Source organism: Drosophila biarmipes, unplaced genomic scaffold (genome assembly GCF_025231255.1).
Source record: "Drosophila biarmipes strain raj3 unplaced genomic scaffold, RU_DBia_V1.1 ptg000009l, whole genome shotgun sequence".
In the NCBI taxonomy this organism is placed as follows: domain Eukaryota; kingdom Metazoa; phylum Arthropoda; class Insecta; order Diptera; family Drosophilidae; genus Drosophila; species Drosophila biarmipes.
Genome location: NW_026114530.1, coordinates 2,979,800 through 3,006,935, shown reverse-complemented (window position 1 = coordinate 3,006,935; position 27,136 = coordinate 2,979,800). Strand labels below are relative to the sequence as shown.

General features: G+C 37.5%; 1 protein-coding gene across 7 annotated transcripts in view; it reads right to left on the bottom strand.

The window, feature by feature from the left end:
- Positions 1-27,136, bottom strand: part of LOC108027275 (G protein-coupled receptor kinase 1) — a 284,279-nt gene that overhangs the window by 77,437 nt on the left and 179,706 nt on the right. For all 7 annotated transcript variants that reach the window (XM_044091485.2, XM_044091484.2, XM_044091489.2 and 4 more), the window contains 2 exons: positions 23,843-23,943; positions 23,570-23,788 (listed from right to left, as the gene is read on the bottom strand). In XM_044091485.2, the coding sequence (XP_043947420.1) occupies positions 23,570-23,788; positions 23,843-23,943 (320 nt within the window). The remainder of the gene's footprint in view (positions 1-23,569; positions 23,789-23,842; positions 23,944-27,136) is intronic.

Genomic DNA, 27,136 nt, shown 5'->3' with positions numbered 1-27,136 from the left:
AATAATATCTTTTTACCTCGGCCAAGGTTTTTGCAACGTCAAAGTGATCTCCTTTTATTGGTTCATCATGGAATGTAGACATATTAGCTTATTTTTCTTTTTAGGAATTTATTTGGGTCACTGGGTGGAGTAGCGTTACTCTTAAAGATTTTAATATTCTGTTGCCCATTTTCATGAAATTATCTTGTTCAAAGACATATTCCTACAGCGCCACGTTGAGTTGGTTGTACTGTACGTACTTCGTTATTGTTTACGACTCTGTAAACGTTGGGCTTTGAAGCTACGTTAGTAGGTTGCTTAGGCAATTCTACTTTATCTTTTTGTGCGCAGGTTTCTTGTTTATGTACATTGATATCATGTAGCGGCTTTATTTATGCTTCTGGTAATATTTTGTTATTCTTTGCCCGTTATTCTTGAAAACGCATCAGCTTCTTAATTATTGTAGCGAATAGGTAAATAAAAAACAGCTGATCGCAAGCTTTCCTGCGCCACCTAGAGGAGGATAATGGTATTGGTTGGCGTGAGATGTAATCGATATTAGGTACAGCTACATTTGCGGTAATAGCAGTGTCGGTTATGACAATGACGTGCAGCAGATAGCATAACGCAGCTGCAAGTCCATTGCAAGTGTAAGCAAACAAGGGATTTTAACCAGACTTTCGACTATTAATTTCCCTTTCGTACCCGAATTGGTACACCCAATATTTCAAGTATTCCCTGCGCGGAGGCGGGAATTACGATTTATTTTTACCAGCTAGTTCCGGTCGGGTGCCCTAGAATTAGTCGTTGATCTCATCAGGAATGTGGCAGTAAATGTCCGCGTGGCTTTAGGTGTCCGAATTCCTTAAATTGAGGTATATTCTTTTTTTTCTTTATTTCTGGCTGTCGGATCTTGTATACCCTTTAAAATGGGTACAATAAAAAATACAAAACGTATATATTAAATAAAATAACTTAAGTTTAAATTAAATAAGTTATGTTCAATGCAAAAATAATGCGAATATTAGGAAATTAATTAATAAATTTCAACTATCGTTAGCCGTAAAGAAATTATTCGACGCATTTAAAAAAAAGGAGATAGAATGGAATGGTGTCAGAGGTATATGCCAAGTTTGGTCGCATTAACGACCGCTATCAGCCAATCAGGTATTATTGCCGATCTGCTTTGTTAATGATTTTCAGCGCAAGTCCCAACTCTTGGAAGCGCTTTCCTCAGTGAAGGATATTCAGGTGAACCAAGCATGACTCTATATAACACCCAATCTGGCACACAATATTACGGTTAAATGCGAATCTAAATCTGAAGTTAAAAAAAATTCATTTAATTTGATCTTTATGTATGTTGCAATTTACGACACTTTTTGATTAAACAAAAAAAAACAATGGAAACATAAACAATCGTGAAATAAGAGGAAAAATCATTTCTTAAAAATAGAGCGCTAACGAATAGTTGTCAAATTGAGTGAAGGTTAAAATTTAAAATAAATCTAGAAGTAAAAGATAAAACCAAACATTCATGAACATACTAAAATTATACAAAAATTAAATTAAAATTAGTTTATAATCATTTATAAGTTTATCTTGTTATCTGTATAATTTTATTATACTTTATGAAGTTATAAAAGTTTGCTTAGCCAACAAGAATTTTTTTTATGGATTATATATATTAGCTTTTATATTTAGAAAATAAAAAAAATTATAATGTCTGAGGAGATAAACATTCTTTTTAACTCCATGCTGACTTGAGAGCTACCTTAGTTGCCTTTTTCTAATGGGGCCTCTTGCAGATTATATTCGGAGTATTGACATAGCCAAGGAAAGGAGGGCTAATATCGCGCCCGCATACATCATGGGGCGTGTGTTGAGAGAAATTCTATTCTTTTCTGTCTGTCTGTTTGCCATGCTATCTCTATATCCGGACGATGGAGATGGTTTTTAGGGACAAGTAATAATGGGCTATTGTATTCAGATACAGAGTGTGCAACAATGCCGTCGGTGATCAGTTTTCCGACTTGGTATAATATATAGATATTTTTTAGTGATATTTTAAATATTATTATAATTTTTTAAAATAAAAAAATATCATTAATAATTAAGCGTTTTGGTCGTTTGTGGGCGTGTCAAACTAGTTTGGGTCAATCGATAGGAATTGATGAGACAAATACATTTGAGTGAACATTTTCATTGTCTATCATAAAAGTTTTATCCGCCACAGTTTGGGCGTTTGGCCCTGGCCAAACTCGCGAACTCGTATTTTTTGCCCAAATTGATAAAAGGGCCCCGCGCTTAACAAGCATGTGCTTGGTGTTGTTGGGCCAGTTGTTTGTACTGTTCGAAGTGTATCAACGTCCATATATATATATTTCTTGAAAATTTTGGAAAATCAATTATAACTAGTAAGCAAAATTTTAATAGTATCGGACAAGTATCTCGCATACAAGGAATACTGCGAGGCACTCAACATACAGCGTCTGCTTATAGAGAAAAAAGTACCATGCGGAAATGGCCAAGTGGAAAGACTTCGCAAGGTCGTCGTACCAACGCTAGTAAAGTTAAGCTATTAAAAACCATTAACTTGGTACAAATACATGGGAAGCACCAGGATTTACCATTTAAATTTTAAACTAGAGTTGATATACGTTTATCCTGCTACAATGACCTAAAAGACTTGATGCAGGATGTCGCGATAAAATATCTAAATGAAGAAAGAGTGAAGTTTCGCCAAAGAACCAAAGAGTTTGGTTTAAAGCCGAAACAATATTTGGTAGCAATTAAAGAACTCGAAACCCTACGTCGAATTAAAGCTTAAGGATAAGTTTTAAGGGCCTTACAAGATTGCTGCACTCAAGGATCATGAGAAGTACGAATTAGAACGTAATGATGTACGTACCCAATGTATCGATACCAACATTGTGTTACAGTGTACTGAAATAACTACAAAAGTCTCGGCCGCCAAACTCGTGCGGCCAACCGAAATATGAAAGAGCATCAGAGTCCAACTTATGGGAAGTGCTGGTGTCAGCATATTCCCATGGCCTTTACAACTTCTCGCGGACACAACGACCGCTGCCAATGTTAGCATGCACCGCCGCCGCGAATAGCTAGTTGTAAGTCACTCTAATTTTAAACATTGAAGAATAAAGATATCTGATTCTAAATAATACATGGCGGATTTTAAATAATATATGGCGACCGTGACAGTGAAAACAAAAATGGTTATTGTACTTCAATGTACAAACAAAGCTTGAAAGCTCGAAGGAACGCGAAGAAGGCCAGAAGAACCGATCGAGCAACACCGAAAAACTACGAAGAATTTTCCTGCTGCTACACCCAACTTACGTCAACAAAAGAAAAACAAATCCAAAAAGAAGAGGAGCGGCAAGAGAAATAAACTCTTGCGCCAACGGAGGTTGGCTAGGGCACTTATCAAGACGGCAGCGACACCTGGAGAAGCAGCAAAACACACAACGGAGCTGGCTAAAATTAAAAGTTAACTTCGCACTGGTGCGAAGTAACGTCACTGTGGAGAATACCAAAAGTCACACTTGTTCACATACACATTGTGTGTGTGCGCGAAGGAGATGAACAATGAAGATCTCAGAGAGAGGCAAAGCTTTCTCTTCTCTTTGTTCTCTCCCTCTCTGTCTAAGAACGTTTTTGTTTCCTTTTTGTATGCACATGCGTACCCTTACTACTTGCTTTCAGACAACTAGGCGTACTATTTGGCAAATCGGGCTAGTGTGCTTTTGGAGTTTGTATAAATATCTTTTATATAAAATCCTTAGGTTATGGGCCCAGTCACAATTCGAAGCTGAGTTCTATAGAAAAATGCTTTGATTGTTAACGAAAAAAAGTAAATCAATTGAAACTTAAATCAAGTCTAAACAAAACCTGGTGATGGTGTGCGGTTGAATTAATACTTTTCATATTTAAATTCTTACAGAAATCTTCAATTATTGAATTTTTATACTCTACTCCCACTTCCGTAATGAACGTCTTCATTGGACCGTAATTCGAAATAAAATTTTCAAATATAGCTTTTCCTGTTTCCACTTTTATTTGGTATTCGTATCGCTACAAGGTTAAATCACAGATTAAGGTAACTGCGTATTCATTTCCTTGTTCGGACTTAACTAGTGGGCTGATCGTGTCCACGATTACCCTGTCAAATGCTGTTTGTGGTGTTTCTGTAATAATTAATAAAGTCTTTGTGTGCGTGATTGTTTTGCTATTTGGCATTTAATATATTTGGCATTTTTAATATATTTGTACATCCCATTCCTAAAATAATATCTTTTTACCTCGGCCAAGGTTTTTGCAACGTCAAAGTGATCTCCTTTTATTGGTTCATCATGGAATGTAGACATATTAGCTTATTTTTCTTTTTAGGAATTTATTTGGGTCACTGGGTGGAGTAGCGTTACTCTTAAAGATTTTAATATTCTGTTGCCCATTTTCATGAAATTATCTTGTTCAAAGACATATTCCTACAGCGCCACGTTGAGTTGGTTGTACTGTACGTACTTCGTTATTGTTTACGACTCTGTAAACGTTGGGCTTTGAAGCGCAGGTTTCTTGTTTATGTACATTGATATCTTGTAGCGGCTTTATTTATGCTTCTGGTAATATTTTGTTATTCTTTGCCCGTTATTCTTGAAAACGCATCAGCTTTTTAATTATTGTAGCGAATAGGTAAATAAAAAACAGCTGATCGCAACCTTTCCTGCGCCACCTAGAGGAGGATAATGGTATTGGTTGGCGTGAGATGTAATCGATATTAGGTACAGCTACATTTGCGGTAATAGCAGTGTCGGTTATGACAATGACGTGCAGCAGATAGCATAACGCAGCTGCAAGTCCATTGCAAGTGTAAGCAACCCAATCTGGCACACAATATTACGGTTAAATGCGAATCTAAATCTAAAGTTAAAAAAAATTTATTTAATTTGATCTTTATGTATGTTGCAATTTACGACACTTTTTGATTAAACAAAAAAAAAACAATGGAAACATAAACAATCGTGAAATAAGAGGAAAAAGCATTTCTTAAAAATAGAGCGCTAACGAATAGTTGTCAAATTGAGTGAAGGTTAAAATTTAAAATAAATCTAGAAGTAAAAGATAAAACCAAACATTCATGAACATACTAAAATTACACAAAAATTAAATTAAAATTAGTTTATAATCATTTATAAGTTTATCTTGTTATCTGTATAATTTTATTATACTTTATGAAGTTATAAAAGTTTGCTTAGCCAACAAGAATTTTTTTTATGGATTATATATATTAGCTTTTATATTTAGAAAATAAAAAAAATTATAATGTCTGAGGAGATAAACATTCTTTTTAACTCCATGCTGACTTGAGAGCTACCTTAGTTGCCTTTTTCTAATGGGGCCTCTTGCAGATTATATTCGGAGTATTGACATACCCAAGGAAAGGAGGGCTAATATCGCGCCCGCATACATCATGGGGCGTGTGTTGAGAGAAATTCTATTCTTTTCTGTCTGTCTGTTTGCCATGCTATCTCTATATCCGGACGATGGAGATGGTTTTTAGGGACAAGTAATAATGGGCTATTGTATTCAGATACAGAGTGTGCAACAATGCCGTCGGTGATCAGTTTTCCGACTTGGTATAATATATAGATATTTTTTAGTGATATTTTAAATATTATTATCATTTTTTAAAATAAAAAAATATCATCAATAATTAAGCGTTTTGGTCGTTTGTGGGCGTGTAAAACTAGTTTGGGTCAATCGATAGGAATTGATGAGACAAATACATTTGAGTGAACATTTTCATTGTCTATCATAAAAGTTTTATCCGCCACAGTTTGGGCGTTTGGCCCTGGCCAAGTTTTGATTGGCTGAAACGATAGGTATTGACAAGACCAATACATTTCCGCTAAAATCTTCATATTATCGTAAAAATGTAGGCGCCACAGTTTTGGCCACAGAAGTACCCTTCTAAATCAAACTAGCACAGAAAGCCCAGGAACCTGAATGGCAAGGCCACGTAAACCGAAAGTATTTATACATCTAATACCTATTGCTAATTTCAGATCACTAGGACTAGCAATATCATACTTCGAGAATGTTTGAATTATTATTTTGTAAGCTAGTTAACAGGTAAAATTAGGCCTCTTATGTGAAAAAATAATATTAAATTTAACTTTGGTGTTTTTTGTACAGTAGTACTCTACTCAAAACTCTAAGTAATATATATTTTTTTAAAATTTCAGAATTACAAAAAAAATTGTTAATAATTTGTATCATAAGGCAGCCATAGGAACATTGTATTTAATTGAATTAAATGTAATTAGTTTCCTAAAAATAGGAAATCTTTAGAATTACAATGCTCCTACGGGAACTACCTGCGAGGATATAGAAACTTCAGCTTACCAAAAGTTTGCTTCCTTCTTTGTTCACAAATAATGTTCGCCTATATAGCAGAACAATTTTAAAACAAACTAGTATGAATTCCGAAAATTAAATAAATAAAACATATTTCAAGAATAGCTTGATCTTTCACTGAACGTTCGTGTTCTTGTCTTGCCCTCCGATTTTTATTCTTTTTGTCCATAAACCATCGGGGTTTCATTTATATTTTTGAATATTTCTATAGTTTTTTATATCCCTAACAACATCTGTGATTGTTTTGTGTTTAAATTAACAAAATTAGTTTACTCGTCTAATCTTTGTGATGTGCTTGTTGTTATTGTTTTATTTTATTGCCTTCTCTTTTTCATCCAAACGCTGTTTGAAATATCATAAACTTACGGTCCCCCAGCTTACTCTGCTAATTCTCTCCCGCTCACCGGCACTGTGGTTCGCAATATCGTGATAATGATTGTCCGTTATAAAGAAATGCGAGTTGTTAATTTCGGCTGGAAAGCAGAGAATACCGTGTCATTTGTTCGAGAATTATTTTTCATGCAAAATGACTTGGCTTTTTGGGCCTGTTATGTGATGCGAACGACATGAGAAGTGGCTTGCGCTACTATTATGATGAATGCATTGCATATGAAACCCAGACAATCTCTACAAATCGGCTTTCAAAAGCACTTTTACTTAATTATTCCGAAACAGCCGCAGAAATACGGATCTGCTTGTGGCGCTTGAGTTTTACGCCGTAACTTACAGGCATGATCTTACTTCCCGACTTGAGGACGGAGTTTTAATTGGAGTTGTCCCAAAATTAACGTCCGAAGCAATATTGTCCAACGAACTAATGACATTTCTGTGTGTAAACCTATCCCTTCCGAGTATTTCTATATACATAACATGTTCCTATATTCCGCAGTCATTCTAATTCCCAATATATGCGAATCAACCGCTATCCAGTTTATCTCAAGTAACTATCAGATAGGGATCAGTTAGTGGTCCACCGTCGAAAAATCAAATATATTGTTACCTTCAGCGCAACATGATTTTCTTGACGGTTTGCAATATTTCATTGTCTTGTCTTGTCATTGTTTGGACGATTAATGTATCTATGCCTTGTTTCCAGTCCGGATTGTGTTTGCACAGTTAGAATTGCAATTACTTTACCAGAAGACCCGTATCACCCAACGCTGAAGCTTCCTATTGACACGGGTACAAAAGTGCAAACGCATTCCCTGCTTTCGTAGAGCAAACTTTGCACTCATAAATAACCCTATAGCTGCAGGTGTTAATATATTTTATAATGTGTTAAACACAGTTTATGATACATGCGTTGCTATGTATTGTCCTAAAATTTCAAACCAGTCTCCGTGGTTTAAAGAAGAAAGAAAAATTGGCACGACTTAAAAATGTAAGGTCAAGGCTTGAGAAAAAGATTTGTATGCCTCCTTTTTTCCGATACCTGAGTGCTCGGCTTAATTTTACCGTGATTAACCCGCAGTGTTAAAAACTATTTAGCTCGTCCAGATTACACTGGATCCGAAACAGTTTTTTAATTTTGTATAACACAAAGCGTAAATCTGAAAATTTGAAAATTCGACCGCAAACACTGATCAAACCATAGACGACCTTTTTACAGTTTTTTCCAACCACTTATCCCTTATCCCTTCTTGTCAACACGGATTTTTAAAACGTAGATCAATGACAACCAACCTTTCGGAAGAAATCATCAGACTGGTGTTACATACACTGATTTCAGTAAGGCGTTTAATTCTGTAAATCACCTGACTCAAGTCCGGATATTTAACCTTTTTGGGTTTTTAGATGATCTTCCTTGATGATGACCAGGTAGTTAAGCTAAAACTTTCAGTTCCCTGGCACCACTTCGACCTCTGCTGAAGATTATTGTTGTCACATATATAAACATGAAAGAAAGTTAACTTCGGCAAGCCGATGTTTGTATACCCTAGCAATTATAAAAAATAATTTAGTAACACCATGTGAAACTTTTAAGAATTGTTGCTGACTTTAGCGATATTAAAAAAAAAATATTTCATTCTATCTCATCAAGGAAGATATCCGTTACTCAGCTTGAAGGATAAAATAAAAGTTGAGATATGAAAAAAAAATTGGTATATGTTATGTGCGCGGCAGTCAGTTAAAATCGTTTTAGCCGTTTGGGGGCGTTATGGCAAACATTTTGTTACGCCAATCGAAAGGTTTTAATAAGACAAATACATTTTAGAAAAAACAAGAAAGGAAGTTAACTTCGGCAAGCCGAAGTTTGTATACCCTTGCACTTATAAAAAATAATCAATAATTTTATTAAATTGAATTCGAAATTCTTAAAAATATAAAAATTTATATTCCCAATATTATAAGATAATAATCAAAAGGATAATAATCAAAAAGCCCCAAAGCTATAATTTGTTTCACATTATTTCCCACCAAATTTCCGATCGTTGCTATGACAGCTATATGATATAGTCGTCCGATTTTAATAAAATTGAATTCGAAATTCAGAACTAATTAAAAAATATTATTTTCCAGCTTATAAGGTCATATGTTAAGAAACACAAAAGATATAATTTTCATTTCATGTTTTCCTACTAATTTTCCGATCGTTCCAATGGCAGCTATATGATATAGTCGCCCGATTTTGATAAAATTTTATTCGAAATTAAAAACCAAATAAAAATGTTATTTCCAAGCGTAGAAGATTAAAAGTTAAAAAACACCGAAGATATAATTTTTCAATATTATTTTACCACTAATTTTTCGATTGTTCCTATGGGAGCTATATGATATAGTCGTCCGATTTTAATAAAATTGAATTCGAAATTCAGAACTAATTTAAAAATGTTATATCCAAGCTTAGAAAGGTATATGTTAAAAAAACACGAAAGATATAATTTTTTTTAAATTTTTTCCCCGATAGTTCCTATGGGAGCTATAAGATATAGTTTTCCGATCCGGCTGGTTCCGACTTATATACTACCTGCAATAGAAAGAAGACTTTTGGGAAAGTTTTAGCCCGATAGAAAGATAAAACTGAGAGACTAGTTTGCATAGAAACGGACGACAGACAGACATGGCTAGATCGACTCGTCTTGTGACGCTCATCAAGAATATATATACTTTATGGGGTCGGAAACGTCTCCTTCACTGCGTTGACTGGTTGAAATCATTATACCCTTTGCAAGACATAACAATTTTTTGCGTCAAGGAGGCAAATACGTTTTAGCAAAAAGAATTTTCTGTCATGATAATTGTGGTCACCACAGTTTTGGGCGGTTGGTGGGCGTTAGAGTGGGCATGGCACATTTTTTTGAGTTCAGTAAAATTTTTGTTTGTCATAATGGGAGTTAGAGTGGGCATGGCAATCCGCTGAAATAAACTTGCGCTGCGTAGGAAGCCCAGCAATCCGCATGCCAAGACTGACTGCTCAAGCTTTTACAGTTTCCGAGATCTGAGCGTTCATACGGGCTGGCAGACAGCGGGACAGACGGACATGGCTAAATCGACTCGGCTATTGATCCTGGTGAAGAATATATATACCTTATTGGGTCGTAAACGCTTCCTTTTACCTGTTACATACTTTCTGACGAATTTTGTATAACATTTTACTCTACGAGTAACAGGAATAAAACAAAACAAAATATCAATATTGCGATATTTGGGCAAGCTCAATATCACTATGAAAATATATCATTTTAAGAAAAATATCAATATACGAGGTGTGTTCAAAAAGGTGACTTGGTATTTTCAAGAAAAACCATTAATTTATTTATCAATATTAATGTTGTCCCCTTCAAAGTAATCACCCTCAGATACAATACACTTATGCCAACGGTTTTTCCAATCCTCAAAGCACTTCCCATAGGCACTTTTCGGTATAGCCTTGAACTCTTCCAGCGATGCAGTCTTTATCTCTTTAATCGTTGCAAATCTCCGTCCTTTCATAGGTCTCTTTAGTTTTGGGAACAAGAAAAATTCACATGGGGCCAAATCCGGTGAATATGGTGGCTGAGGCATTATGTGGTGTTGTTTTTGGCCAAAAAATCTGTCACAAGCAAAGATGAGTGAGCAGGGCATTATGCAAAAGCCATGAATTGTTTTTCCACAATTCTGGACGTTTCTTTCGTATTGCTTCTCGCAAACGGCGCATAACTTTCAGATAATACTGTTTATTGACCGTACGACCATATGGTAAGAACTCCTGATGCACCACGCCATGGTAATCGAAGAATACAGTGATCAAAAGTTTGACATTTGATCGAAATGGCGTGCTGTTTTCGGTCTTGGCTCACCTGGGCTCTTCCATTGTGACGATTGGGCTTTGGTTTCGATGTCATAACCATATACCCAAAACGTTTCAAAATTTCATGGATAGTGATTCGACGATTTTCCAAAGCAATTTTCTTCACTGCTTGAACGTTTGCATCAGTTGTTGACGTGCTTGGGCGTCAACAGCGAGGCTCGTCATTGGCATCTTCCCGGCCATCTTGGAAGAGTTTGTACCACTTGTAAACATTTTTTTTTACTCAGAACAGTTTCACCGTATGCCACTGCCAACATTTCAAGTGTTTCGGAGCACTTAATTTTATTTTTTACACAAAATTTGATGCAAATCCTTTGATCCATATTTTTCGATAGCAAAAAATCGCTGAGCACGCAAAATAACTTGTTACCTTTACGCCTCTCACAACTAAACAAAAAAGGGGATGCAATTGAAATACCAACATAACAAAACAAAAAAATCGATAATTGAAAATATTTTGCCCGCGAAATTTGAAAAGACACCTTACTTTTTGAACACACCGAGGTGTGTGTGTTCAACCGCGAAATTTGAAAAGTCACCTTACTTTTTGAACACACCGAGGTGTGTGTGTTCAACACCGATATATAGTCGTATAGATATTTTGACATATTATCAACTACCCTACTCTCTATACCCTATACTCGTATAGATATTTTGATATATTATCAACAACCAGAAAGGACTCCAAGTCTTTAAGAAATGTCGTTGATCGTTTAATGGGCTAGGAACTACTTTGCGAAAGATCTGGATCGCGGCTGATATTCCGACGGCGCCAGCATTAAGTCTCCGATGAGAAAGTGCGGGGAAATGAGAACTTCTAGATCCTTGTTAGCTATAAGGGGGCAAAGCGACCTTGAGTAAAGGCATGCTTTAATGCTTACGAACACCGTGGAGAACTCTTCATAAGTAGGTCGTGGATCTGCAATGACTGTCTTCAGATGGTTTTTAACCGACTTTACATTGGCCTCATAAAACACTCAACACCCTTGCTTGATTTCCTGTCAGGATTCAAAAACGCTGACGCGTGTGTGCCAAAGTCAACTGCGCATCTCCGAGTGGCTTAAGAAAGTGCGATTTACGTATTACTAATTCGGAGCGAACGATCAGCCGATCGGGTCGCTCTCCAAGTACCGTGACAAGCAGTAGACTAAACAATGGACGAAACAAAGAATAAGTGTGCCAAAACGTCAGCAATCTGCCGATGCAGGGGGAGTAGCTGACACCACGATTTCATATTTAAGCCAAAGACTTTGCTTGCCAATGATCATATTAACTTTAACCTACTTTGAAATATTAATACTTGCAAACTTTTTTTATTATTTATTTTGTTAACCTATTCAGTTATATATAGAAGCACAATTAGTGTAAATTGGGTGATCGGAGGTGGAAGACTATTCTAAATCATACGTCCTCAATTCATCTGACATTTTAGATCACAGGAGGCCACCTGAAAAATAATAAAAAATTTCATACCAGGTGAGAAACATACAACATCCTTAGAGAATGTTCTGTAACTCTGTTCTCAGATAAAATCAATTTCTTTAACACCTATGTATATATCCATCGGAAAATGTCAACCTTCTAGTAAATAAGTAACTGAAAAAAGACTAGCTGATATATGTCAAATACGAGGACAAGGTTATTGAGGCAGTTACCTATTATACGTAATCTGGTGCATAAATGGATACTCTTTTTTTTTAGTACAAAATCAGTTATAGAAAATATAGAAAAAAACGGTAAGCGAAGAAAAAAAATTAAAACTCGAATTAAAATGCAAAAAAGAAGAACAACTAATATATCGCCTAATTTCATATCATTCATCATTAAATATTTGGTTGGCGCAGAACTATTAAGGCACTTTGAAACTAAAAACATATGATAATTATATATATTTTAAGTCTGAAGTTAGTATTACCCACGTCTTTGTAATAAGTTTTATAAACGTTATAAATATAAAAAGTTAAAATACATTTTGAAATTTTTGACGAACTAACAGCCAAAAATCCATTCGCCAGTAACTATGATTCAAAAAAACCAAGTAGATGCAAGTGGTGCAGGGGGCGAAAGGTCGAACGATAAAATTGCTGTCTTTTGTCCGTGGTGTGGTGCCGCGTGAGCAAGCGAAGCCGAGTATTAACGGTACCAATAGGCATACATAAGCCTTTTAACACGTGGCACCGGCTTATCTTTATCTTAATTTTATTTATCAAATTAGTAGCTATTATAAGCGGTTAGAGCAGTTTTTGCGACGGATGTCATATACAAATCCCGTAATCTGTGAGATTGGGGTCCGACAAAAAGATTCTGTCCGTTTTTTTTTTCATTTTAAAATATTGTGACCCCTTGTAGCTTTCTGAGAAAGCTCAGCCTATACCCTGTTCCAGTTCTCGCATTAAAGGAATATTTTTATTGAAGTGGGCCGAATGAGAACACTAAAATGTTTATTCATGTCGAATTTACAAGCATAATTCGTCACAAAAGTCGGAATCACAACTTTTGTATGTTGATGGTGCGTGATCGTCACGTCCCCTTACCTCGTAAAGATATGATTTTGTTAACTATCAGAAATTTTTCTTATAACATTGCAAAATAATAGCTTCATTTAGAAGTTTGTAACTCAGTGAAGAAGACGTTTCCGGACCCATAAAGTATATATATTTTTGATCAGCATTAGACGTCTGTCCGTTTCTACGCAAACTAATGTCTTAGTTTTTAAACTTTCAGGATGAAACCTTCTCAAAAGCCGTATTTACATTATTATGTTACAGGTAGTTGTTAGTACAGGTAGTACATCATCGTAATATTGACATTTTGTTTTGTTTTATTCCCGTTACTCGTAGAGCAAAATGTTATACAAAATTCGTCAGAAATATTGGTTATAATATTGGGAATATAATATTTTATATTTTTAAGATTTTCGAATTCAGTTTAATAAAAATCGGACTACTCTAACATATAACACATAAATCTAAAAAAAAAAAACGGTCTTAAAAAAAGAATGAAATGATTTTTTAACATCACTGAAGTCAGCAACAATCCTTACAAATTTCACATGGTGTTACTAAAGTTGATTATTTCTTATTACTGCAAGGGTATAGAAACATCGGCTTGCCGAAGTTAACTTCCTTCCTTGTTTTTGACTGGCTTCTTCTGAAAGACGGGATCCGAACAGCACATGGCTCCTCGTGTGCCCTTTATGCACAAGACCCATTAAAACTGCGAAATAACTAAAACTACGCGTGTGTTCTGGTCGGACTTAGGCGAGGGCGTGGGCATTGACGGGATCGTGGCCGCGCACTGATATGAAAGAAGTACCGCCCGGCTTTCCGTGATGAGATTCCGCCCTTTCATGGCGACAAAATCGTTACATTGGTGCCAGGTGTGGGGTCAGTAGGGTTTGCGAGAACCCTGACCTGCGTAAAAATGTAAATTGTAAATAAACAAGCATCGCCAGCAGAGTGTAGTTTAGAAGATCCGGAGAATGGAGCTGGATGCAATGGGCCGTGCCATCAACCGCTCGTTGCGCCTGATCAAACAAAAAGTGGATGCGTTGGATCAGTCGGTTGAGCGACTCAAGTTTGAGAAGAAGTTCGAACAGATGTGGGCGACGTTCGAAAGGACCATGCTGGGTAACAGTGAAGGCCATCCGGCACACAACCGCGACGGCGTGAGCAAAGTGGGGGGTGATCGACATTCCGCCAAAACCCCTTGCTTAGCAGAAAAAGCCAACGCCGGCTCAGGACAGCCGCAACAGGTGTTTCTACGGAGAATGGACGGCAGTCCAGGGACCGCTTCGACGGCTGCCCATCGTCCAGTCGACGTCATAACCTCTCGATGGGGAATTCTGGATGTGTCGGATACAGAGCCGCCTCCTACCTTCGATGGTACATGGCCCGAATTTTAACGCTTACTTGACGACATGGCCGAAGAGTACCACTGGTCAGAATGGAAGAACTGCAGAAAGTTGTATACGAGTCTGCGTGGGCGCGCTCAGCGTTTTCACGCTACCCTACCAGAAGCCACTCTCAGCTCCTGCAACTCCCTGATACTTTTCAATCAGTACGCGCACCGGCTATCACACCTTCCACAATCGCATGCAGGGACCACGAGAGTCATTCGAGGACTTTGCAACGGAGCTGAAACGCCTGGGCAGAGCTATGATTGGTGAGTTACCAATCGCCACCTACAACAGCATCTTTTTGCAGCGTTTTATCGACGGGATACGCGAGACGGGATACCAGGTCCCTATCCTTAGCAGCTCTCTAACGGATGCCCTCGATATGGCGTGCCGCAATGAAACTCAGTGCCGACGACGTCCAGCCGCAGCAGTGATGAACGTTGCTGCCGAAGCCGTAGAGTATCCCCTAGATTCTCCAGGAAGAAGAACGCGAGTATGTCGGGGCAATAACGCAAGAGGACCGGGGATTCCCGAAGCAACGCAGGCCGCCAGCCGAGCAACCTGGCGCCCGACTAAGAGCTCCTCCAAAGGGAGTTGAAGCCATCGTGGCTCCCTTTCCCCTATCGCCCAGAGAAAGTGCGCTTAATCTCAGGAAATAGAGTTTGCCGCACTCCGCAACGCCCGCACCCTACGTAGACCGCCTCGAAACGGACAACTACAAACCCTATACAAGAGGACCATAGCGGGAACCAGTCTAGGCCCGCCGAAGCTACGTATACCAGTAGTGCCGTAGGAGGCCAACACTTACATTGTTTTGTCTTTTTACAGAAACATCCGATATGGCTGATCGTCGACACTGGTGCCGCCGTATCCCTCCTAAACGAGAGAGATATGCCAAAGCGACTACCCAGTGCACCTTGCCGAGAGACTTTGCAGGGACCATCAGCCGAGAAATTCGTGGCAACCACACGAGTCGACGTCAGACTTATTGTTGCCGGCAGGCCGGTTGGTGACGAATTCCTACTAGTGGAAGGCATGCTAGGCATGGACTTTTTGCTGCAGCATAAGGCAACCGTGGATTTGAACGATCTTTAGTTACGGTTCTCGATTGGATACTTGCCGCTATATGCCCCGACTACGAACCACAGAAATCTACTTTATTCAACCTCGCCGACTAGAATCCTGCCATATAGCGACAACCACGTTACAGTTCGATGCATGTCGGAGGAGCAGCTGCCCACAGCCCTCTTGGAACGTGGAACTCACTCCCAATTGCCCCCAAAGCTTTACTAGGGAGCACCCTTTTAAACACCACGAACAACACCAGCACGCTAGATCTAGTTAATCTTAGCACGCACTCGTACACTCTCCCAGAGTAAACAATTGTGGGATAAGTGGAAGCAGTAGAGGCTAGTCGGCTAGTTGATGCAACTTCCCACGACTGGGAAGTACCCCCCGAGTTGCCAGTCCTTCTTCACTCCAGGTGGGCGGCCTTGATAAACCGCTTCCGGCGAGTGTTCGCCCGAAGTGATGACGACTCCGGGCCAAGCCCGCCCTAGCAAGCAACAAGTGCACTGGCAAGGAAGGCGGAAGAACTGGTTGCCAACATGAAGCTAAGAGGCATAATTCGCCCGTCCACGAGCTCGTGGTCCTCCCCGGTCGTCCTAGTAAAGAAAAAGGACAGTTCCACCCGGTTCTGTGTGGATTATCGACGTCTAAACCAACCCTTACCAAGGATGGATGATATCTTAACCATGAGCTTCACAACGGTTACTGGCAGGTGGAAATGCACGAGGCCTCAAGAGCTAAGACTGCTTTTACGTGTGATGCCGGCCTCTTCGAATTTAACGTCATGCCGTTTGGCATGACCAACGCGCCCATGACCTTCCAGAGACTGATGGACGATATATTCTCAGGACCCACCTGAATATCCACACTGGTGTACTTTGAAATACTTTGACATCATTGTGCACTCTCGTACAACGGAAGATTATCTGGACCACTTACAACAACAACTCAGTCAACAACAAGCAGCAGCTTGGCCGATGAAACTTAGTGGCCAGTTAAATTCCCCGATGGAGAAGAGGTTTGGCTATACTCCCCTACCCGAAGAGTGGAACGATGGCCGAAACTTCAGTCGGATTAGATTGGACCCGCCCCCGTTACCGCCGTCACTCTGACCTAGTATACGAGATAAGTCTACCAGGAAAGCGTACCACCCGAACCGTTCATGTCATTGGCCCCATAGCGAGGCCCTACTCCATCCCTACTCGGCCAGGAGGCTCGAGTCTGAGAGGGGATAATGTAACGAAAGCCGCCGAAAATCTTGTTGGGCTTTCGATAGACGGCCAGGTGGCAACACTTCAGGCGGCGTCAGAATGAGACTTTGACAACTCGTCTCTGTGGTCTCTTTAAATTCTCTACTTTTGCTTCCTTTTTTTGACTGGCTTCTTCTAAAAGACGGGGCACATGGCGCCTCGTGAGCACTGTAAGCACAGGCCCCATTAAAATTAAACTAAAACTACGCGTGTGTTCTGGTCGGGCTTAGGCGAGGGAGTGGGCATTGACGGGATCGTGGCCGCGGACCGATCTAAAAGAAGTTCCGCTTGGCTTTCCGTGACGAGATTCCGACCTTCCACGGCGACAAAATTGTTCACTGCAAGAATATATTGAAGTAACTAAAGATGGAGAAGCACCAGAGAACGTAACGGATTCGTGAGAGAATAACAGTAAAAACCAACCAAGAAGTATATAAAGACATGGTATTGCAATAAGAAAAAAACTATATGCAGGTATATATCAGACTTGGCATGCAGATTACTTGGGTTTCTATACCATACCATACAATGAAATAGCGGGTAAGTGGCGTTCTACAATATGGCTTTGTCGCTATTATATCTCCATTTCCCTTTTGTTCCCTTAAGCTGAGTAAGAGGTATGTATGTATTAGTCGAGGCACTCTTTTTGTATCCTTTTTTTCTTTTTATACCCTTGCCAGAGGGTATAATACTTTCAGTCAGAACTTTGCAACGCAGTGAAGGAGACGTTTATATATATATAAATATTATATATATTCTTGATCGGCGTCACAAGACGAGTCGATCTAGCCATGTCCGTCTGTCCGTCCGTCTGTCCGTCTGTCCGTCCGTTTCTACGCAAACTAGTCTCTCAGTTTTATCTTTCTATCGGGCTAAAACTTTCCCAAAAGACTTCTTTCTATTGCAGGTAGTATATAAGTCGGAACCAGCCGGATCGGAAAACTATATCTTATAGCTCCCATAGGAACTATCGGGGAAAAAATTTAAAAAAAAATTATATCTTTCGTGTTTTTTTAACATATACCTTTCTAAGCTTGGATATAACATTTTTAAATTAGTTCTGAATTTCGAATTCAATTTTATTAAAATCGGACGACTATATCATATAGCTCCCATAGGAACAATTAGTGGTAAAATAATATTGAAAAATTATATCTTCGGTGTTTTTTAACTTTTAACCTTCTACGCTTGAAAATAACATTTTTTATTTGGCTTTGAATTTCGAATTAAATTTTTTCAAAATCGGACGACTATATCATATAGCTGCCATAGAAACGATCGGAAAATTAGTAAGAAAACATGAAATAAAAATTATATCTTTCTTGTTTTTTAACATATAACCTTTTGAGCTTGAAAATAACAATTTTTAATTCGTTCTGAATTTTGAATTAAATTTTATCAAAGTCGGACGACTATATCATATAGCTGTCAGAGGAACGATCGGATAATTGGTGAGAAATAATGTGAAACAAATTAAAGCTTTGAGGCTTTTTGACATATTATCTTATAATATTGGGAATATACATTTTTATATTTTTAAGAATTTCGAATTCAATTTAATAAAATTATTTATTATTTTTTATAACTGCAACGGTATAGAAACTTCGGCTTGCCGAAGTCAACTTCCTTTTGTTGTTTACTTGTAATTTTTTTTTTTGTTTTTTTTTTATTTGTTGATTTTCTGGAAAGTTTTGCAATTCAACATTTAAAGTCTGACAGGCAAAAACAACAAAAAGCTTCCATAACTATTTTAAGTCAATAACAACTATGACATTGCTCTCTTATCCGAATTTTGACTTAAAGATAATGCTGTGTGCAGTCCTGTTAATTTAATTGTTTTATTTTGGCCCCGTATTGACGGTTATGGAGGTGTAGGAATTTATATTAAAAACAAAAAAATAATAATATAAAATCATTAACTGCGACACTGAAATTGAAACTATTGGAATCTCTACTTTCAATTTATAGCACTATATTGGTGTTTTCACAGTATACGCTCCTCCTAGTATTTAATTAAATAATTTCAAGAAAAGTTGTACATATGCTCTTATGATGGTAGCGGGAATTGGGGGACTATCTGTAGTAGATGGTGACTTCAATGCCAAGTCAGGGAAACTCTTCGCATAATAATAGAGGTCAAGTTTTAGAACGAGTCCTCATTTCTGCATGTTTTTTCTGCACAAATGATTGTTCTCCCACATTATCTCCTAATCCGTCATATTTCCTTCACTTGATCTAACATTTGTATACAAAGACAATCTTTCCCTTAATTGGTCGACTTCGAAAAATTCAAATAGCAATTACTTCCCAATAACATGAGAATCGACACATATTGCTGCTATTATAAATAGTCATAAGCTGCTTCAGACAAAAATGTAACAAAACCAAATTGTTATCAAGCGTAAAAATAACAAAAAAAATTGATACATATTTGTATAAGGTAAAAAAGGAAAGGATGTATAAATTAGCAGATGATTTCACAAACCCAAAGTCAGAGTAAAAACTATTAAATCTTAAAAATCATAGAAACTAATTAAACCCTCTGGCAGACAATTTTGCGATTCTGGAATGTAATTGCTTTCCTCAGCCCCAGATACCGCAGAATGTATTCAAATGGATTTTTCCTCTTTTGACATATAAACCATAAATAAAATTTATTTTTCTCGATCTGAACTGACCCAGTTTGTCGAAACACGCAACCCCAGTTCCGCAAAAGGACTAAACTACTTTTCTTATAGCATGTTTCTCTCCTTACCTCCTGAAATCCAAAATTTGGTATTTATCTTTAACCAAATTTTTAACGATGGCACAGCACCAGTTTCTTCGAATAAAATTAAAGTTGTTCCAGTCCCAAAACAAAAACATACTATAATAACAAATAATCGACCAATCCGTCTTTTAAGTGTTGTGCTTAAATGTATAGAATGTCAATATGAAGAGGCGAATAGATAGTTTTAGTCTAATTGCAGATCGGTCTAACGCTTTTAGAAAAAAACTACTCCACAGCTCACTGTATTAACGATTTTATTAATAATAAAGCTAATCTGAAAGTCACATGTCACAGCAGCAGTCTTAGAGATTAGATTATCCTATCGTTCCTATGACAGCTATACAGTCGTCCGATTTTAATAAAATTTAATTCAAAATTCAGAACTAATTAAAAAGTGTTATTTTCAAGCTTATAAGGTTATTAAAAAGCACCAAAGATATAATTTTTATGTCATGTTTTCCTACTAATTTTCCGATCGTTCCTATGGCAGCTATATGATATAGTCGTCCGATTTTGATAAAATTTAATTCGAAATTCATAAACAAATAAAGAATGTTATTTCCAAGCGTAAGAGGTTGCAAGTTAAAAAAAACACCGAAGATATAATTTTTCAATATTATTTTACCACTCATTTTTCGATTGTTCCTATAGGAGCTATACGAGTATGATATAGTCGTCGAATTTTGATAAAATTTAATTCAAAATTCAGAACTAATTTAAAAATTATATATGCGTTGATATATGCGTTGCAACACGTAGACGACAAAAAAGAGTGCGTTAAGAAAAATATAAATTATAACTCTGTTCTACATACATAAAAAAAAGTAGTACGAGGGCAGTCTGATAAGTACTTAGCCCGATGGTGTCATAAACGCAGGGGAAATTAACTATCGTGTAGTACATTCTCGTAGACGGCTTCTGTCGATATTTCAGCCGAATCGGACACCTAGTTTTGTTTTGACTGCATGTGTAATTAACCGTGTCCTCAGATTATAGAAAAATGGGGAAAGAGCAATATCGATCTGTGATTCGATTCTTTTCTTTGGAAGGGAAATCGAGCAGCGAAATCAAAGAGCGCTTGGGTTCTGTGTACGTTGAAATTAATTGGTTTAAAAATTGGTTTAATGAGCTTCAACGTGGGCGCACGTCGGTTTTTGATGAGCCACGCCCATGTGCTTCAACAACGGCTACCACAGAGGATAGCGTGACAAAAACCCACTATCTCGTATGGGCAGACAGCCGATTGAAGATACGCAACAGACTGAGTGGGTCATATCCTGCATGAAATTTTGGGCATGAGAAAGCTTTCGGAGCGATGGGTGCCGCGTTTGCTGACTCCGAACAACAAACGCAACAGTGCAGAGCAGTGTTTGACGCTGTTTAAGCGCCATCCAAAGGATGCTGTCCCATCGGCGGGAAAGGTGATGGCCACCGTTTTGTGATCTACAACGACTATCTGGAGAAAGGCAAAATGGTCACAGTGCTCTTCCATCATGACGCACCAGCTCACACTTCCGCCCGCGTCAAGTCCAAATAGGTCGAATTGGGCTACGAACTGCTACCCCATCCATCATATTTCTCAGATTTGGCCCCGTGTGACTTCTTTTTGTTTCTAAACTTGAAAAAGTCACTCGCTGGACAGAAATTTGCGTCGAATGAGGAGGTCGCCGCCGCCACAGAGGCCTTTTTTGCAGACCTCAAGAAAACGTATTTTTCAGAAGGGTTAAAGAAGTTGGAGCATCTTTGGGTCAAGTGTAATGTTGAGAAATAAATCGTCACTTTCCAAAATTTTTTTTTTTTTGGAGGCTATCTACTTATTGGACCACTCTTGTAAATAACGTTATGTTAAACCATAGGCATAATAATTTAAAAACATTATTATACGAGAGGAATAGAGGAACATCAATAAATCCAGTATCGGAAAGAACGCCTGTTTATCACTGTAAATAAATTCATAGAATAACTTGCACTGGTGAAGGATGCAACTGCAAAACATCGCGCAAGTCTACAACTTTGATTTGTTTGTTTGTTTATTGCCAAACTTAAGGGGAAGGTCATACGCCACACGTATTTTAAAGACGATCATCCTCTTTTGTGGGCAGTTAATCCAGTCATTTGCAAAATGAAAAATAAAAATATCGAAGGTGGAGCTTCCGTTAGAAGAAAAGTTCGCTTCTTACCTCTAGGAGAAAATTATGCTGGCTAATGATATAAACATCGACAAGGAGGATCTCATGGAGAACATCATCAGAACTTCGCGACCAAGTACGCATACCACCTACGCAGATTCTTCTCCGGGATTCGTATGCCTAAACAGGAGCAGAAAATAAACTTAGATCCGGAAAACTTGCTGTTCAAATTGACAGAGCCTGGATCCTGCTACGCATGTGTGAAATTTAGACACTTTGTGGGACTTTGCCAATAAGCTAAGATCGTAAATACAAATAATTACGTACAAATTTTGTTGTAACTGTAACAAAATCAAAAAAATGTGGACTTTAGACTTGTATTAGGGTTATCGGCGTGGAGTGTGCCTAGAACCACGGGGAAGTTAAATTGCGCTGCGCTCTAGGCTATAAAATCGACATGACTTATTCAAACTTTCTTGCGTTTATGGTTTTGAAGATATAAGCGTTCATATGGACGGACCGAGTTATGAACAATGCTAGTTCGACTCGGCTAGTGATCCTAATAAAGAATATATATACAAATAGACAAAAACCCTTAACTCCACCTTTTACATACTTTCTGACGACTCAAATACGAAAACTTTTACTCTACAAGTAACAGAAAGTAAAAGTGTTATCATTTTTTTTTTCCAGTCGTTTTAATTGAAGCTGTAAAATATAGTATATAGTTCTCTAAACCAATTTAATTCTATTTATGTATATAATATATGCAATAAAACAATACTTTTGGGAAGGTTTCATCACGATAGCTTTAAAACTGAAAACTATTAGTTCGCTTAAAAATTACAGCCGGATATTTCTGGACATCGACTGGATCGATCATGAATATGTATACTGTATAGATAAAAATAATATTGGTAAAAAATAGTTTTATTTTTATTCACAAAATATTCTTATTTCTTACAACGAAAACAAAAATTCTTTATAAAACTCGGATGACTTGTCAACTTCAGTCAAATCTATTTAAATGTTTCGATTCTATGAGTATTGACATAATTTTGAAAACGTTATGCAACGATTTTACGAAGATTATTGTTTTTATTAGCATGGTAATCACTTTTGATCGCCGAGTAATTTATCTAATATCTGTGCCAATGGAAGACATAAGCACAAAAACTGATTTGTTCCCTTTGTTGTGTGTTGGCATTAAGTAGCATATTAGTTAAATGCTTTCAAAGCTGTGCTTGACCTCTAGTCATTTCATTCTAAGCCAAGTCTAACACAAAAACAAAAATATGCTTGCTTTGCTTTCCGCAGATTATCTTTGTAAGCTAGCAAACATATGTGCCTTTGTAACACCAAAACGAAGCAAGATGTTGAGTCGCGTCTTAGCTTGATATTTTTAAGCCTAGCCGTCCTAAAAGCTTGTCCTAAAAATTAGTTTAAAAGTTTCCTAAAATATTATTGTGAAACATGTTTTATGATTATAATAAACCATCTGGCTAAGCTACTAGTTTTGTTTTAAAAGATCAATTACTGTTGTTTTCAAGTACTATTTTTTTTTTTTTGATTTTTGGAAATTTTACAAAGAAGTCGTTTTTGCAAATTATGTCTTCTTGTTTTTACGAACAGTAAACAACGAATACTCGTTCCCTTGCAAAGGAAAATATGTTCTTAAAACTATTGCGTAATGTACAATAGAATTAGACATTAAAAACAAATTATAGCAATAATGTTTAATAATACCTTTCAGATATCGTCAACGAAAACATCTTGTACAGATCCTGATCCGCGTCGTTTAGTTTTATTCCCTTCGTGTCTTCTTCATCAAACGATCCGATATCAAAAGCATCAGCAGCATTTACTTCTCCTCTAGGGGGTACTAAAGGTGGAGTATATTTTTGTATGTAAACTTGGTACCAGTCGATACCACAAAAGAAATGATGCATTTTTACTTCATCCGCACTAAAACAAAAGCCAATTATTGTATTAAAAAATTATATATTATACATTTCTCACCCGTTTCCCATGCAACCAAGCCTTTTGTGGACGTCCCTTTGAAGTAACATTTCCAACAAATTCCTTAATTCCAAAGAAAATGATTCTGGAAGCTCTACGTTCTGCAATATACAAAATTGTAGAGAGATTATTAGGACGCTTTTTTCTTTGCAATTATTTCTTTAAAAACCGAAAAAAAATATCGTTTTAAAATAATCGGCCACTTGTTGCATCCTTTGTTGCAACTTTAAAGGCTACAGCAGCTATATTAACACAAGAATCTTCATAATGTTACTGTTTGGTCATTTCACTGTTAGTTATTTTTTTCTTGTTGCGAGCAGCATCTCTAATAAATTACCCCTAATAGGTCGGTAAGTAAAATTTGGTGCCCCCGAGTGGACTCACTGGTTCTTAGCCGTCATCGATTGCGGATTTTTATAAGACAACAAGTGCACGCGGCCAAATTTCCGTTGCGCAACAAGTGCATCTGCATCGCACATTGGGTGCATTGTCAAAGATTTGGAGATGCAGTTACGCGCCTGTGCAACTTTCATTTCATCTTTCGTCGCTGGAGTATGGGCGCTCCCCCCACTTCCACTTACGTCTCGGCGTAGAGGGTGCGCACATCGACTGCGTCCATCTCCTCGCCACAACCTCGTCCGCACCTATAGAACGGTGCATTTCAAACATCATGGAGCACACGGAGAGTGGTGAGCACATCGGCTTCTGGACGATAGATTAATGATCGAACACATTTTACAAAAACAAAATTATTGGGAAAAAGGAGTTCGCGATAATTGCCGTTACACATTTATTTCTGAAAATGCCTCTCCCCTTTGACCCACGCTATTGTTTTCCGTCCGAGCGTAATTTTATTTCGCAATTTGCTTGTGGTCACCAGTTTCGTATCAAATTTGTCTGTTGCTTTGTTTTTCGTAATTTTTTTTTGATAAAATAATTTTTTTTTAATATCACTGAAATCAGCAACAATCCTTAAAAATTTCACATGGTGTTACTAAAGTTGATTATTTCTTATAACTGCAAGGGTATACAAACTTCGGCTTGCCGGAGCTAACTTCCTTTCTTGTTTTTCATAATTTCCGACTCATTTTCCTAAATATAATCATCCGATTTTAATAAAAATTAATTCGAAATTCAAAAACAATTAAAAAATGTTATTTCCAAGCATAGGAGGTTATTTGTTAAAAAAAAACACCAAGAATAATATTTTTTCATATTATTTCCCCACCAATTTTCCGATCGTTTGTATTTCTCCAAAGCAGAAATTCAGAACTAAATAAAATGTTATTTCCAAGCGTAGGAGGCTGTATGTTAAAAAACACCAAAGACATCATTTTTTTTACATTTTTTTTTGATAGTTCCAGCCGATCCGGCTGGTTCCGACTTTTATACTACCTGCAACAGAAAGAAGACTTTTGGTAAAGTTTCAGCCCGATAGCTTTAAAACTGAAAGACTAGTTTGCGTAGAAACGGACGGACAGACGGACATGGCCAGATCGACTCGTCTTGTGACGCTGATCAAGAATATACGGAAACGTCTCCTTCACTGCGTTGCAAACTTCTGACTGAAATCATTATACGTCGTGCAGGCCCCTTTCCAAAATTGCGTTAAATCGTGTTCAATTGGTAGGGCCAACTAAACAGCCTCGCGTGTACGGCACGTTGCCAAAGTTCAGACTTCAAAAACTCGGATAGATATGTAGTAATAAATAGGGCACATAGAAAGACTACTTTTATTATATGGCGTGAAACCCCTCAAGCCTCTCTACCAATTAATCGTATGTTTCGTATGGTACAGTCATAGGCTATTTAATCAGCTGCATTGTTTCTGGAAAGTCAACTCAAAATAAAATCACCCATATAGCTACTGTTGTTTTTCATCATCCATTCTTACAATTATTCGAAAGTTCTCCTACTTACATAAAGGTTGAAAGAATAACAACACATATATATTATTTTGCATACAGCTGGACTTGGAAACTGGTTTTAAAACCCAGTTCCAAGTTTCCGATATTAATGCCTAAAGGAAGTCGTTTTGTTAAATTATACATCGAATACTATTACTACGTTTATTGCCAGCACTCGGCCTGCTTCCGCAGACAACTTGTTGATCAATGCACATCGCGAGTGCAGTTCTGTTGTGCGCCGATGCACGCACTGTTTCCGAAATAAGCCATGGTTAATGTTGTTAATGGGAAATCTCCCTCTTGACCGCTTCAGAGTCAGTCGACCCTTTAGAATAAGCGGTGTCGTTCCGTTCGGTCGTGGCAGAGCAGCTCCAAAAATATATGTCGAAAAACTTGCACATTAATCATCAGCAGTCTCACTTAGAATAGCTAAACCGTCTTATATCTAACTCATTAAATCTTGTTCTCAGGAGATTTACAATGTTTTCATAAAGACTTGTGGAGCAGGGGCGTAGCACAGCTGGTAATCATAATAAATTACCACCAACAGGTCGGCAACCAACGACCATGTCATTATTACAACAAAATACTGGATTATAAATAATACTAAAATACCATAAAATAATAATTCTAAATACAAGATCTGAAGAAATAGAGTTGGTATCATTGTTGAATAGAAAAGCTTTTGGAATAAAATGCACAATTTACACAGATGACCAGGTTTTGAACAAATCCATTGGGTTCGCAAAGTTGCATATATGCACCTTATAAAGTCTATCTATGGTGTATTTTGACTATTGCTATTTAATGTTTGCCATTATATATAAATTAGTCGAATTCTTACTTAAAATACGCATCGAATGGCACCTGATTAGTCAAAATCCGATTCTCCGTTCAAAAGTAATACGCAAAACAACATTTTGGGGGACTTCTTAAAATGAAAATATTATTTTGTTTGTCAGTTTATCTCCAAACTTACTTTAATTTTTCCACTTTTGGGCCCACTCTGGGCTTGAAAAACTTTAGGTAAATCGAAAGGTACCCTTCAGTTCCGCAGTCTGGTCGCCGGGCCATGTCCGAGCGCAAAAAGCTTTTTTGTTTTTTTTTTCTTCCTAAAACTGTATGCTGCTGTCGACGTCAGCAAAGAATTCGGAGCAGCGTAAAAGACTTCCGACGAAAACAGTTCGTCAAAAAGAGAGGCATATGTTCGGATATTACCCTGTAATCTGCCTACCAGCGGCTCTCAGAGAGCAACCTTCAGTCCTTTTTTTGCGTCTCTCTTTTACGTTCAGAAAAAAATCAAAAGAAGAAGAAGATCTGGTGCATTCTGTATGAGTTATGAAAAGAGAAGCAGCGACTGTTTAAATAGTGCACTGCGACTTATTTT